Source organism: Bacillus rossius, chromosome 14, assembly GCF_032445375.1.
Source record: "Bacillus rossius redtenbacheri isolate Brsri chromosome 14, Brsri_v3, whole genome shotgun sequence".
Lineage (NCBI taxonomy): Eukaryota > Metazoa > Arthropoda > Insecta > Phasmatodea > Bacillidae > Bacillus > Bacillus rossius.
The window spans coordinates 25,133,231-25,148,933 of record NC_086341.1 but is presented as its reverse complement, the minus strand read 5'-3'; the positions used below and the strand labels follow the sequence as shown (position 1 = coordinate 25,148,933).

Below are 15,703 nucleotides of genomic sequence, written 5' to 3'. Positions count from 1 at the left end.
TTGTATGGGATGAGTGTACAATGGCTCACAAAAAGTCATTGGAAGCATTAGACCATACACTGAAATATTTGCGAAATAATCCAGATCCATTTGGGGGAGTGTTGGTGTTACTATCCGGTGATTTCAGGCAAACGCTCCCAGTGATACCTCGCTCAACACCTGCTGATGAATTGCATGCCTGCTTAAAATATTCAAATTTTTGGAGCACAGTAAAAAAAATGCATTTAACCACGAATATGCGAGTTAAACTTCAGAACGATCCAACAGCAGTCATATTTTCAAGACAATTAATTGAAGTTGGTAACAGCACTGTACCTACAAATCCAGAAACAGGAAAAATCAGCTTATCATCTGATTTATGCAACATCGTAGATTCAAAAGAGGAATTAGTAGACAAGGTATTCCAAAACATCGAAACAAAATTCAAAAATCATGCATGGTTGAGCGAAAGAGCCATTCTAGCGGCTAAAAATGTTGACGTACACGATATGAACAATAGTATTATAAACAGAATCGAAGGTGAAACAATGACATACAAATCTATTGATTCAGTAGTGCACCAAAATGAAGCAGTGAACTTTCCAACGGAATTTCTCAATTCACTCGATGTTCCAGGATTACCACCACATATTTTGAATTTGAAAATTGGTGTGCCAATTATATTGCTTCGAAATATCTGTCAGCCTAAATTATGTAATGGTACACGATTAGTAGTTAAAAAATTAATGGATAATCTTATTGAAGCAACAATTTTGATTGGACTTCATAAAGGTGAAGACGTATTACTTCCACGAATGCCACTTATTCCGACAGATATGGCGTTCGAGTTCAAACGACTTCAATTTCCAATACGCCTTGCGTTCGCTATGACCATCAATAAAGCACAAGGACAATCTTTTCAAGTGTGCGGTTTGAATTTAGAAAATGAATGCTTCTCTCATGGACAGTTATATGTCGGGTGCTCCAGAGTCGGTAAACCATCTGATCTATATGTTTATGCAAAAAATGGGAAAACAAGGAATGTATTCCTCCCATTAGCTTTACAATAAAAATATTTAAGCTAAACACATTTTTATTTCTTCTATTACATTCCACAGCCATGCACAGTAAAATATTAAATTAAACAATGAATTAATATTAAACTGTGCCACAGCAAAGCGTGGCCGGGTTTAGCTAGTAAAAAATAAATTAATTCTATAACTATCTTGAGAAACATAATTAGTATTTATATTACAATAAAAAAATACTTGTCATATATTCATAAATAATAGCTACAATACAAACAAACTAAGCTGGAGGTAAGAAACTAAGCAAGAATAACATACATTATATGATTCAATAGCGTGTTTTTTACCTTTGCCATTTTTATGTATTCAACTGCTAAAGGTGTGAAAAGGCTGGAGTTTCGTTTTATTATGTTATATCTCTGAAGATAATCAAGTGGTGTGTTACTTATGTAATATGATTTAGAAACATGCAAAATATACCAAAATTTTAACTACTTGCTGAAATAATACTTTTTAAGGAGTAAAGGATTGAAAAAATTGTTTTAATATTAAAAATGTTATATTTTGATCAAATAAAACTTAATTTATATTGGCATTGATTCATAAACATACTTTAAACTACCTTCTCCGATTAAACATTCTCCGAAATATCATCCTTTAAGTTGTAACGGGAGTGAATATTGTTTTAAAATAATGTATCCATTAAATAAGTATTGGCAAGTCAAATTTAAATTAAGTTATTAAAAATATATGGTATTTTAAATCTGTGGTAAAATTAAACGGGATCTGTTTTATTTTATTTGGTGAAAAGATATTGCCACATTTACTAAATCTGTAGTTCTGAATTTTCACATAGGTATTAATGTGATAAAATGGGAGAGCAGTGAAAAAATTGGGAATTTTGTTTAAGTAATAATAAACAAAACTGAGAATCAACGAATAAGTTCTAAAATAAATATAAAACCTGTAATCTCATTTTAAATAAAAATCGATTTTTCAAAGATCTTAAAACAATGTAGGTAATTGTATTAACATTAAATTATTCACTTTTAAGCATAGTTATACCAAAGATAAATAACATTGTAAGTGTAAACTATGGCATGAAATAAAAAAGTATGATTTCGTCAAGGTAAAATATATCCTCGAACGTACTAAAACGGGAAATTAAATCAGATGCTTGGTCTATACTAGAAATTTAAAACAAAACGTTTACGTATACCTACTTTAGGAAATATCATTCGTAAACGATTTTGGTATGAATCAAATCTTTTATACACCTGAAAATCTAGTGTTTCTATTTCTTCAGTAAAAATGTTTGGAAGTAAACACATAGCTTTTTTAAGATGACGTAGTATCAGCAACACCCTGAGATTGCGCGAGCGAAGCCGCGGGTTATTAGCTAGTTCATAATGAAGATGTTGTTTAGCCGCAACTTCGAAAACGTACACCACCCTTGGGAAACACAGTGTCCCATGGGTCTCATGTGTACCAGGATCTGTGCCTGGGTCTTGGTAGCTGCTGCTCTGTCCAGTCGTGCTCCATTTATGACTGTCACTGGGAATCATGCCTGGCTTCTGGAGTGTCTGTGCCGATCACCCTGGTTGAAGGACCATCCTTGTCCTCCGCTCTAAATGGTGTACTTGGAGGGGGCGTGTAACGCCATTCATCTCTGGGGCTCGGTTTTGGTTTCCTACCCGGATTGGTTCAGTTCGGTGGCAAAGTTATTTGGTTGAAGCCTGTCTGGTGGTGGACCTTGGTGGTCACCAGATTCCGAAGTCAGTACGTACTGGTTGGGTCTGTGCCTGCCGAGCGGCGGAAGCCTGAGGCTAACTTCCTGTGAAACTCTGTCCTCTGACTTGCGTAGGCAGTTGGCGGTCCGCAGGTCGGACAGAGCGGAGGGGACCTGTTTTCCAAGTCTAGTTCAGATGTTGGGCTCTGGATTAAATAATATCCTATTCAACCCTAAAAGGGCGCAGACATAGGAGGGGAGGTGGCGGGTGAGCCGGCCTTCGGGCCTGAAAACAGTGTCGTATGTAGTGGTGCTCCGATCACTTGGGAGCAGGCTCCAAGGGTTCCCTTGCCCGATGCGGAGTCGACGTGGTGAGCGACGACACAGCTCCGGTGCGATGACACAGCTCCGGTGCTAGCCTGGACAGCTAGCAGAGGTTAGATAGGCCTCCTCCACTGAACCACGGGTTCACTGGGTGTTTTTAAGGGGTCCCTGTGTGACGTGAGAGATCGGGGTAGGCGCTAGCAGTGCTGGCAATGTCTTAGGGCAAAGGACAGAGCCAACTGTCTGGTTAGCTGAATCCTGATCAAAGGAGGGGGGGGGGGGAGTAATCCCTTGACAGCTCCGTCGTAACATTACTTGTTCTGGAATGTAAACTAAAGCCCTTTAAGCCGACTCCTAATCTACCCTTAAGGGTCTCGTCTCGTCAGAGGTGTATGTGTGTTGGTGAGGCGGGATGATAAGCGCAACGCTCGCTGGTGCTTCTAGCGCGGTATAGCCTCTAACCGCAAGGCTCTAAACTGGCGCGCAGTAATCTTTGTCATCACAGGATAACTGTGAAATTTGATCGGTGACCGTTAAATTGTACGGTGAAGAAATGAAGATAAATGTGTAATGCAACTCCCTTAAGTGCTTTCAAGAATCTGTACCGGTTGTTTTAGGTCTAAAAAATTACTCTGAAAACACGCGTTTTGACCATTTTAACTCTTCTAAAAATACAGTTTAAAAACTCAATCCGAAATCAAAAGTACTTTTAGGCCCTCAGCGAACTCTTAAATGCTTTTCGTAAGCAGACCCCGCTCGGATAGCTTGAGCAGCTCTGCGCACCGTGTGGGCGGGGGCCTCGAAGGGCGCACATGGAGGTCGGAACAAAGCAGCCCCTTGTGTGCCCGCAGCTGGCGCAGGAGCTGAAGGCGCTCCTGCAGGACGCCGGGCCACCGAGCGACCCGGAGGACCCCAGGCCCGAGTCCTTCGTGCGCGGGCAGCTGCTGCAGACGGGGCCGGGCGCGCCGCTGGAGCCCATGCGCGTGGAGGACCTGGCGGCGCTCGACGACCCGCGCGAGGACCGCGTGCTGGTGGAGCTGCAGGAGCGGCTGCGGCGCGGCCGCTTCCACACCTTCGTCGGCGACGTGCTCCTCGTGCTCAACCCCAACGAGCAGCACGACGTGTACGGCCCGCGGGTGGGTGGGCCTACCTTCTCACCCACACCATCTCCTTCCCGCTAACAAAGACTTCCTTGGTATGATGCGGTCTCCCTTCTTCCTCCGCCTTCTTATATAAGTGGTAAGCCACACCGTCTTCTTCCCGCTAACAAAGGCTTCTTTGGTACGATGCGGTCTCCCTTCTTCCTCCGCCTTCTTATATAAGTGGTAAGCCACACCGTCTTCTTCCCGCTAACAAAGGCTTCTTTGGTACGATGCGGTCTCCCTTATTCCTCCGCCTTCTTATATAAGTGGTATGCCACACCGTCTTCTTCCCACTAACTAAAGCTTTTTTTTGATATGGTGTGCTCTCCCATCTTCCTCCGCTCTCTTATATAGAGGAGTAAAACCATCATCTTTTTCCCGTTAATAAAGGCTTCCTCGGTATGGCGTGGTCTCCCTTATATCTCCCAATTCTTCTCCATGGGAGTAATCTTCACCTCCTTCGTTCCTCTCCCAAAGGCTTCTTCGGTATAGTGTTATCACCCTTCTTCCTCCGCCTTATTATACACGAGAGTAAGCAGCACCGTATTTTTCCCGATAACAAAGACTTCTTCGTTATGGTGCAGTCTCCCTTCTTTCTCCACTTTCTTGTATACAGGAGTAAGCTACATCATTATCTTCTCGCTAACAAAGGCTTCTTAATTATGGTGGGATCTCCTTTCTCTGCATTCAGATCCAAGGTAGTAGCCTAAGCTTCACTTACTTCGGCCCACTAACAAATATTCTTCGATATGGCGCGGTCCCCGTTTTCCTTCATCTTATTATACACGAAAGTTAGCCACACCATATTATTCCCGTTAACAAAGGCTTCTTCGTTACGGTGCGGTCTCCCTTCTATCTACACCTTCTTATCTATGGGAGCAAGTTTTACCTCCTTTGTCCCGATAACAAAGGATTCTTTGGTTCGACGCAATCTCCCTTCTTCCTCCACCTTATATTTGGAAGTAAGCTTCACACCCTTCTTCCTGTTACAAAGGCTTGTTCCATACGATGCAATATTCATTCTCCTTGTGTCCTTGTATATATGGGAGTTCCCGCCAAAAAGGCTACTTCTGTACAATGCGACCTCAGTCCTTACTCTGTTCTCTTATGTATGGGATTAGACTTAATATTCTCCGTCCTGCTTCAAGCCTTTTCAAATGTCACACACTCGAATAGGCTACATCCTACCCCAAAAATATGGATATAGTTTAACAGTCGCATAGTAACATTAATATCTAATAAAATTCATTGGGAACCTTAAAAGTCATATTATATGCACAGATTATATCTTCAGATTTTGGCCACTACAGCCTTTAGATGATGATTATTATTATTTCATAATTTTAAAGTTTTTAAATTTGTACATTTAATAATCGGGATGAGGCCCAATCAAATGTTTTACCCGGGGTCCTTGGTTTCTCTCGATGGCCGTGGTAATAATTCAACATTATAGCAATGGTTTTACAACAAAAAAAAAATGTTTTTTTTCTTCAAAAGGTAGCACCATCATGACAAATAGAACAATCTGTAATTTTTTTATACGTAACATCTTAACTCTCGGTTTACGGCATTCGGTAGGAGTAATTTCGTGAGTGGAACAGAAGTCGCGTTGAATGGAAATGTGTTACCACGTTGCTGCCATCTGCAGTGGATGGCGCCAACCAAAGTTCACTAAGACAAAAGGAAACGTTTTAGTGAATTTTTAACAATATGGGCAGTCAAATATGAGGTCCAAAACAGGTTTTAATTTTTTTTTCACTTTTATCGGAACCTTTTCATTATATAGCTTAAAATTTCAGTCTGAAAATCGACATAGCTGCTCCGGTGGCGAATTCTAGCGGCGGGCGCGGAAACTACTTGTGATTCGCGTCAGGAAATGTATTTTAAAAACACAGTTTGCGTGTGTTTATCGCACTCGGCATTGTTTTAAATTTCGTGTAATTGTATTTGCAACACGAGAACACGTGACCGAGGTCAGATGCTACACGATCCCCGGCGAGCATGTCCCTGACCAGAGCCGACCGTCGCTGCGCAGTTCCACGCCAAATACCAGTGCAAGTCCCGCAGCGACAACGAGCCGCACGTGTACGCCGTGGCGGACCGCGCCTACCAGGACGCCTTGCACCACGAGGAGCCGCAGCGCATCCTGCTGGCGGGCGAGAGCCTCTCCGGCAAGACCTTCAACTTCCGCCACCTGCTGCGACACCTCTGCCACCTCGGCAAGGTACGTCGCAACCTGATTTCACTAAACTCCTGTTGTATAAGCAAACCATCCAGAAAAATGTGTTAACCGCATGTATCACGTTCCAGGTATTTATTTTTTAAAATTTATGTTCCAAACGGTTGAATGTTCTGACTTTTTGAGTAGCTGAACTTTGACAAAATAAAAATTAATAAAATAAAATTATTTCCTAACTTTTCGGACAATTACCTGGCAAAGTTGCATTTTGAACGATTTTTTGCAGTATGGATAAGGAGAATGAAATAGAATTGTCGCCCTACCAGTCCCTGCTACGATGTTGCCATCGCTGAGGATGCCAACTAGCCTAAGTTTAGACCCTGCGGGCAAGTTCACAGGTAGAGCGGAGATCCTCGGGGTCGTGACGTCGCCACGTGGCTGGCAGGGAGCTGGATCGGTAGAGGTGGTGGCTCAGTGCGGGCGGAGCTGCTCAGTTACCAGCGGAACTGTTCACTTGCGAGGCGCGGCACACAACTTGCCTGGTCCAGGTCTGAATCTCAACTGCCGCGTTCCGCATCGCTTCACGTCACCCAGAGCCAGCTACCCGCAAAAACGTCCCAAGTATGGCAGGACTCGTCAATCCGCGAACTACACCCCCACCCTGGTGAGGCAACGAGGGGACGACGACGTCAAATGCCCCCCCTTCACTGAGGCCCCATGTCACACGCTATGCCTCGGGGCCTGTTCCCCACCAATGTTCGGAATGTATCTGGAGGGTTCTGTGATCGGGGTTTGGCTGGAAATGATGAGGAGAATGGACCGGGCGTCCAAAGGGAGGAGGGTCATTACATGAAGGCGGGGTGCATCGGGGTGTAGTGCTCGGTTGGTCTCCTCATGTGGGTGCTCCCACTCGTAGTCCACCAGGTGTCGTGGGGCTACACGGACTCGGGTAGAGCGCCTCAGTCCCTCGTGTCAGGCTTCCCCCGGGATGCTGGACTCCCCTTGACTCTCCTTTTTGGTATGACTTCATCTCTGTCTCCCGTTAGGCCGCTGGGTGTAACTGCCGTTGCCCTGAGGCTGTTCTCGCAGCCCTGTTCCACCAAGACTTGCTGCGTGTTGCATGGACGCCCTTCCTGAGATGGTCCGGCTTCGGATTGCTCTGGCTCCTCTATGTTCATCGTAAACATTGAACTGCCATGGCTCGCGTCCAATGACCAGCATGGTTGATCCCAGTCGGGCCATCCTGGCGAACTGGATCGGGAGTCGTCGTCTATTCCATCAGGGAATGTGATCTGCGGATTCGACACGGGGTTGAGCAGGGTTGGGTCGTTCCCATCGTAAAATTCTACGGACAATCCCTCTGGGTCCAGCCTATTCATCAGGCTCTCGAGCTCGCACAAAGTTGCGCCGCACGAAAGGGACATAGGATGAGCGGTAGATGGGTGTTGGTCTGATGGGGACATGGTACGAGTGGTGGTTAGGTGTTGAGCTGATGGGGACGTTGAACAAGGGGTGGTTAAGTGTTGATCTGATGGTGATGTGGGACGAATAGTTGTTGGGTGTTGGTCTGGTGGGGATGTGGGACAAGAAGTGTTTGGGTGTTGAGCTGCTGGGGACGTGAGGTGAGCAGTGGATGTATGCTGGTTATTTCCACTGTCCCTGTCCTTCGCTGGGACAGTTGGGGCGCCTGTGGGTGGGACGAGACACAAATCATCCCGGTGGATCTTTGTCGACCTACCGTTCGGGTGTCGGATCAAGTAAGAAGTGGGCCCTGTATGTCGCAGTACCTCCCAGGGGGGGGGGGCATTTGGGGCTTAGACCTGTGCAGTAGCACTTGCTGCTAGACGACAGGTGGTGACATCGGGCATACACCATTCGGTGGATTTGGTGATTGTGGAGTACGCGTGGCTAGGAATCGAGCCTGGTGTTGCCGTGCCTCTTCTATGAAGTCAGTGACAGGGGGATGGGTGACAACTCCTACTGCTTCTGCGACCCAGAGCTCCCCTGGTAGGGCGAGATTCTGCCCATGAAGCAGTTCAGCAGGGGTGTGGCCCGTGACCACATTGGTCTGCTGCCGCAGGCAATGAAGCAGCTTGGGCAGGTGGAGGTCCCATTGGGAATGGTCTTCCCCCAGACAGAGGCGCAACTGGATTTTTATGTCCTGGTTGCGACGCTCCGTCGGGTTCGCCCTGGGGTGGTAAGTCTGGGTAGTGTGGTGCTCTACGTCCCACCTGCGGCAGTCGGCCTTCCACCGCCGTCCTGCAAACTGTGTCCCCCGTTGTCCGTTAGTAACACTCTCGGATACCCATAACGAGGGAAGACCTCATTGTCCAGTAGGGCTGCTACTGTCCCTGCTCGTATGTTGGATATGGCGAACGCCTCCGGTCAACGTGTGAACACATCCTTGACCACGATGAGGAACCGCTTGCCCCGCGACGTGCGAGGTTAGGGGCCCATGACGTCGAGAGCTACAGTGTGGAATGGTTCCTCCGGCCGCCTGGGGCGCTGTTGCTCAATCCCATCGGCTCGGCGGGCCTTGCGCTGCTGGCAGAGCTGGCAGTTGCGCACGTATTCCCGGACATCCCGCGCTATGCCCGGCCAATGGAACAGTTTCCTGATCTCCCGTTGGGTCTGATCTGCTCCCGGGTGGCCTGCTAGGTCATGGTTGTGGAAATACTGCAGCACCAGCTGTCGTGCAGTGGGGGGTACATGGGTCCGCCAGGTGTCCATGTCACCCGGCACCCTGCTCTGCAGGACCCCGTCCAGGTTGCGCTGGTGTGAGAGGGCGTGTTCACCGCATGCTGCCAGGTTGCGCTGCGTGTCTGGGTCATCCTGCTGGGCCAGTTTAACGTGATCTACCAGAGTGGCCAGGGTGGGCGATGCCTCTGCTTGGACCGTGGGATCCGCTCGTCCGATGACGTAGAGTGCCGCTGGAGGTGATGCTGCTAGACCGGTAGCTGGCTGGTGGGACGGTGGCATCAGGTCATCCCACCCTTGAGTGTCTTGGAAGATAATATCGGGGTATGGGTGATGCGACAGCTCATCTGCCAGCGTGTTCTCTCGCTGCGACTGTTACGTCGTTGTCAGCCCACTGTATTCGCCTGAGCTATGATATATTATTTTCTAATTGCTTCCACGGAATTCTCTGTGCGGTCTATGAATTTAACTTTTGACATGTGCTGATTTTGGCTTGTTTTCTGAGTGATTGCTTATTCACGTATTCAACTTATTTGTCTGTTATTGAAGGTTTTTATGCCATTCAATGTAACCAGCAATGGCATAAGCAAAAAAATTTCTAAATTTCTAAATTTTTTTTTGAACAATCAAATATCCCCATGTAAGTTTCACACAACTTCGTAAAAACCATCCACTCACTATAAGTAACGTGTAAACAGCTCCCGGTAAACGGCATTTGGTAGGAGTAAATTCGTGAAAATGAAACGGAATTCGATGAACGGATATGTGTCACAAAAATGGCGGACCCACGTGTAGCAGAATAAACCAGTGTATAGTCACTTTCGTAAACATTTGGGGACATACTAAACGTATTGGAGAGCCAAATGAAACTTTTGGATATTGAAACTACTCTGGCATATATTTGGTAAACTAAAATAGTCGTAGTAAAAAGTAATCTCAAATCTTGAAAATTCGCATTACAATTATTACAATATACATTTTCTTTATATATGTTTATTTGGCTTAGTGGCACAACGGTAGAGCGCGCGGTTGTTAACCTCAAGCGACGTAGTTCAAATCTTTTTTAATGATATTATATAATAATAAATATTATATAATTATTATACTTTTGATTCAGCTCAATAAGTTAAAGGTTAGTTTGTAGGAAGTATTTACAGACGGATTATAGTCGTTAAAGCAAAAATAAATATACAAACATATTCCTAGTATAATTATATGTATTTTAAAATGTTTCAGTAATTATTTTAGTAATGCCATAAAAGTATAAGTTCTAACGTGCGTGAAAAGTTTTGTATTTACTCTTTATTTATTACGCTCGGCATTATTTTAAAAGAATTCTACGTTAAGTTTGGAGTCAGAGTTTTGTATTATAAGTTTATTTGCAACTTGAGAACATACGAATGCGCTCGTTACCGAGGTTAGATGTTTACACATCTCGTATGAGTACTAGAAGATTCGCTCACTTTTTTTTACTTGGGGTTAACCTTTTATAGAAAGCTATGTCATAACAATCAGATGATCTCGACATCGTAGTTTAATGTATAGGCTTTGACCTGTCGTAAGGAGCCGTCTCAACTTTTCCTGGAGTGATTTAGGTCTTTCAACTGCGTCTACTCGCTCCAGAACATAATTGCTGTCCAACACTATGAAATAAATATTCGTCTACGCAGGTTGTCCATTTTGAACTTTTTTGTGGAACACCGTACTATTTTCTATAAAATCAACTCCAACGATTTTCGTAAAATAATATGTTTTAAAATGATCCGACACGAGCAGCATCACCCAACTTACATCTGATAAGCTGAATTTTCCACGTTGCAAGATACTTCCACGCAAAAATTTCGCGTGACAGGAGGGAAAAAAAGTCCATGAAAACTTCAAATAGACTACGGAAAATTCCATGCCAGGCCAGTGGCCAAGGAAGCTCCTAAGGTAGCATCTATCATGTCACACCCGATTGAGACTACGATGAACAGCTACAACTGGTCCCACCAAGCGGTCTCGAACAGCATGGCCTCGGGGTCCATACTGCAACAGGACCGCGACAGGAGCGATTATCCATGGAAGCTTGGGAGACCGCGCTCCAGACTTCAGTGTCGACGTCAACACCCAACCGTCTGTGTCGTAGTAGCGTTGCAATGGTTTAACGTGTGACCGGCGTTTAGCTGGCCACAATGGTATTTTATATTTATGTTTGATATTTATTCTTGTATTTTAATAGTTTATATTCAGTCTTATTATTTATACCGGTCACACCCATGGCTTACCCTGGAATTCTAACAAGAATTCCTTAGGCGTAACTTAGCTCTTCAACCACAACTGCGCCGCGCCTTGAGTAACTGCAACCCGCCTCACATATTAGCTCCGCGGGCAGGTCGGCCACCTAGGCGCTTCGGAATGTTACTTTTAACTCGCTCGTCACACACGTTCCTCCGATCATACGTATTCCATCGTTGTTCTACTGCCCGGCATTATTTTTATGACATTTTAATGTTCGCGATAGTCGAGGGACACTTACTAACCCATGAAGCGTGTTTCACACAAGAGCGATGCAATGCGATGTGCTCCAGCCAATCAGATCTTGATTGCGTGTAGCATACGACAGAGAAAAAAAAAACTAACGTATTGTTTAATTTACACCCAAAAAGCAAGCGAATATTTTAGGTTGATTACAATTGCCAGTTATTATGTGTATTTAGAGGGTCGTACAGTAGCCCACATTGATAAAATGTTGTCACTTAAGAATACAGAGTGAGAATTTATATGATTTGGTGAAAGTTTCCAAAAGAGAACGGATGACGCGTAATTTCTCATAGATCGCCGTTATGATTCACCGTACTCTTGTGACGTCACAGAACTCAAGGGCTCTAACGTATCACAGAACATCACGACGCATAGTAATAACGCTTAAGAAGAATTATGTAAAACGCAACACGCCATCTTTCATTAGACAGATTATTATCTTTTTTTAGTTTGTTATTCATTTTTTCACTTAGTTTAGCTTAGCTTTTCTGAAGTTGATAACGATTGGCTGCAAAAAAGTCATAATCAATACATTTGGAATAGTTACAGCTGTAAAATTTTTTTCATTTACCATTTTACTAACCTTCCCGGAAAATCCCTTAAGTATGCACTATCTGCAGAAACACAAATAAATTTTTAATAATAAGAGTTACAAAATTTTGTTCCATAAACGTTTGGATACAAGATGTAGATTCCGATTTATTTCCCTCGTCCTGAGAGAGATAGAACCAAAGTTTCGAATATATTCTTTGAGGCTGCAGGAACGTTTCAATGTTTTAGTAATTCTACCTCTCCCCCTTCCTATAAACAACAACAAAAAATACGTGCATACCTGTGATTCTGTGTGTACATAACAATTTTTCAATAAAGAAATCTCTTCACATTCCCATAAACAGGGAAAAATATTAAGTATATTTCAATGATATCGGAGGAACTTTAAAAGATTTCAATAAGGTATTTTATACCCATTCCCATTTTCAACAAATATATCCAGGTACGTTTCTGCAATCATTCAAGAAAGTTAAACATTTTAGAAAAACAATCTTTCCTCTTTCCATAATCATCACAATACATTTTGATAAATCGTCATGATGTTGCAGCAACATTTCGGTGTTTTAATAATGTAACAAAAAAAAAAGGTCTTAGTTAATTTTCATGATGTTGCAGGAACATAACAATGTTTCAATAGTGTAATAACACCACCTTCTCATAAACATCTCATTAGTTTTGAGTACATTTCTATGGCATTGCTGGAACATTACAATTTCTTAGTTGAAACAGTATCTGCCATTCCACCATTTTAAAATCAAAACTTTCAGTTACATTTCAGTTATGTTGCTTAAACTTAAGCCCTAGTATACAAAGAACTAACGCGTTTTACAAAATAACAATAATTTATTTTGCCCCTCAGATTTTATAAACCATAGATTACAAAGAACGGTGACAAAAACAAATAGTTCAGGGCCTTTTACAGTTTTTAGTTCGTGCTTGAATAATCCCTAACTGGCCTAAGTGTCCGCCACTGTTACTGACGATTTTGTCGATCCCACCTCAATGTTGCTGTTTTCCGGGCGCCTGCGACGATGGGTTCGTTGCGGCCGAGTTGCTGCTGTTTGCGATGTTCCTCTCGGGCGGCACGTCTGGGGCGGTGTGTTCTCGGCAGGTCTCTCCTTCCAGTGCTGCCCTGGACGAAGCTCCTCACGTAGATATGCAACAACCAGGATACCCATATGCTTGTTCACCCCCACGACACGACCCGCCGTCCTGTGGAACTGCATGGTTCCCGGGTCACCTGGTGTATGCTGCACGACGTCAGTCCTGGTCAGCACGAGCCATGTCACTGCCATTCCCTGGTGACGGTCCGTGCGTGCCGACCCTTGACCATCACTCGTCAGCCCCACACCGCTATTCTGCCGGTGACCTCCCGCTGTCGCCTCAACACCACTACGTCCTTCCGCCCTCTCTCCTACTGGCCGCTACAATATGGCCCGGCCTCCGCCAGACTGCGCATGCGCCGTAGCCACCCGCCTGCGCGCACCTCTACTGACGTCACTGGTCCCACGTGGCGATCAAAACGGAAGGTATCCGTTTTAAACTTTAAATGGTTTTAATAGAGTAATACAAAACACTAAAGCATCGGGTACACTTCTGTGACTTTGAAGAAACATTAAATTGTTTTAATTGTAGGAATATCTGCAATTCTCCACATTCAGTAAAACATTTTGTTACATTTCCATGACATTGCTGGAACATTGCAATGTTTTATTGGATAAATGTTTGCTACTCCTCATATTCTCCATGGCGTTGCAGGAACAGTGCAATGTTTAATTGGAGAAATTTCTACCACTCCCCATACTCAGTGTGAAACTGTTACATCTCCACGACATCTACAATGCCTGAGAAGACGTGCGCTGACGCAGGGCGGCGGAGACATCGGCGAGCGAGTGGATCGCGCGCTGGACGTGGTGCACGCCCTGGGCAACGCCGCCACGCCACTCAACCCCGACTCCACGCGCCACCTGCTGCAGCTCGAGGTCACCTTCACCTCCACGGGCAAGACCAGCGGCGCCATCTTCTGGCTGTTCCAGCTGGAGAAGTGGCGCGTCACGTGCTCCGACAGGTGCGCCGACCCGCGCTCTCCTCAGACCAAACCACGATGCCAACCCACGCTCTCCTCAGACCTAACCAATATGCCAACCCGCGCTCTCGTCAAACCAAACCACAATGCCAACCCACGGTCTCCTCAAACCAAACCACAATGCCAACCCTCACACCCTTTAAACAAAACCACAATGCCAACCCGCGCTCTCCTCAAACCAAACCACAATGCCAGCCAGCGCTCTCCTCAAATTAAACTACAATGCCAATCCGCGCTCTCCTTAAACCAAACCACAATGCCAACCCTCACACCCCTCAAACCAAACCACAATGCCAACTCTCACATCTCTCAAACTAAACCACAATGCCAACCCTCACACCCCTCAAACCAAACCACAATGCCAACCCTCGCATCCTTCAAACTAAACCACAATGCCAACCCGCGCTCTTCTCAAACCAAACCACAATGCCAACCCGCGCTCTCCTCAAACCAAACCACAATGCCAACCCTCACACCCCTCAAACCAAACCACAATGTCAACCCTCGCACCCATCATATCAAACCACAATGCCAACCCGGCTCTCGACACACGGCACTCGGCGGGAGTAACCACATTGCTGCCATCTGTGTCGGACAGCGTGAACCAAGCGTCATAAAAGTCAAAGTTCAAAGTCGAAAATCAGGTCCAAAACTGGGATTTAGTTGTTTTTTTTTTTTTTGTCTTTGACGCTTTTATCGAAACAGTGGCATTTACATAAATCCTTCGCTCTGCGGATCGAACGGTTCTATAGTCAACTTGGCTGCTCAGGCTACAAATAATTTAGTTGAAGAAATGTAGTTGGAAAAAAAGGTCCTGAAATTTATCACTCTCGGCATTATTTTTAAAAAATTCTACATTAAATTACGTTTCCGAGTTTCGAACCATAAGTAGTTTATTTGAACATGAGAACAAATGAATTAGTTTGCTCATTACCGATGTTAGATGACGAGTACTGAAAACTCTTCCTCACTTTTTTTGTAATGATGTTTTATAGCAAATATATCAAGGCAACAAACAAATAAAAATTATAATCCAAAAACTTTTAACGATAATGAAGCAGATTTACGCTCCTTTTTGTGTCTCTGTGAACAAGAAATAATTATTACAGGCAATACCAAAAATTGCAAAAAATATATATGTATTGACTCTGTCATTTTGCTATACAATATTTAAGATATTGATACTTCATCAGGATATAGAAATTATCCTTAGCCATCTGATTGAGATACTGACTTGGGAATTTATGCGAGGTTATACCTTTGCCATTTATAAGGCAGCTGGTAACTAAACACGAAATATTTCACTTTTTACTTCGGTTTTTTTTCAATACGCCGACCATATTTGTAACTGCATTAAATATAGCTTGATAAATATAAATATATATATATTAATATAAAATTAAATCATCAAAACGTATATCATTGAAATATATTTCGTTCTAAGATTTGGTTACTACGGATGTT

General features: G+C 44.2%; 1 protein-coding gene across 1 annotated transcript in view; it reads left to right on the top strand.

Moving 5' to 3' along the window:
• The window catches only part of LOC134538730 (neither inactivation nor afterpotential protein C), a 180,052-nt gene that overhangs the window by 73,755 nt on the left and 90,594 nt on the right, over positions 1-15,703 (top strand). Inside the window, exons 9-11 of the mRNA XM_063380190.1 lie at positions 3,912-4,196; positions 6,238-6,426; positions 14,022-14,221. Coding sequence (XP_063236260.1) covers positions 3,912-4,196; positions 6,238-6,426; positions 14,022-14,221 — 674 coding nt within the window. The remainder of the gene's footprint in view (positions 1-3,911; positions 4,197-6,237; positions 6,427-14,021; positions 14,222-15,703) is intronic.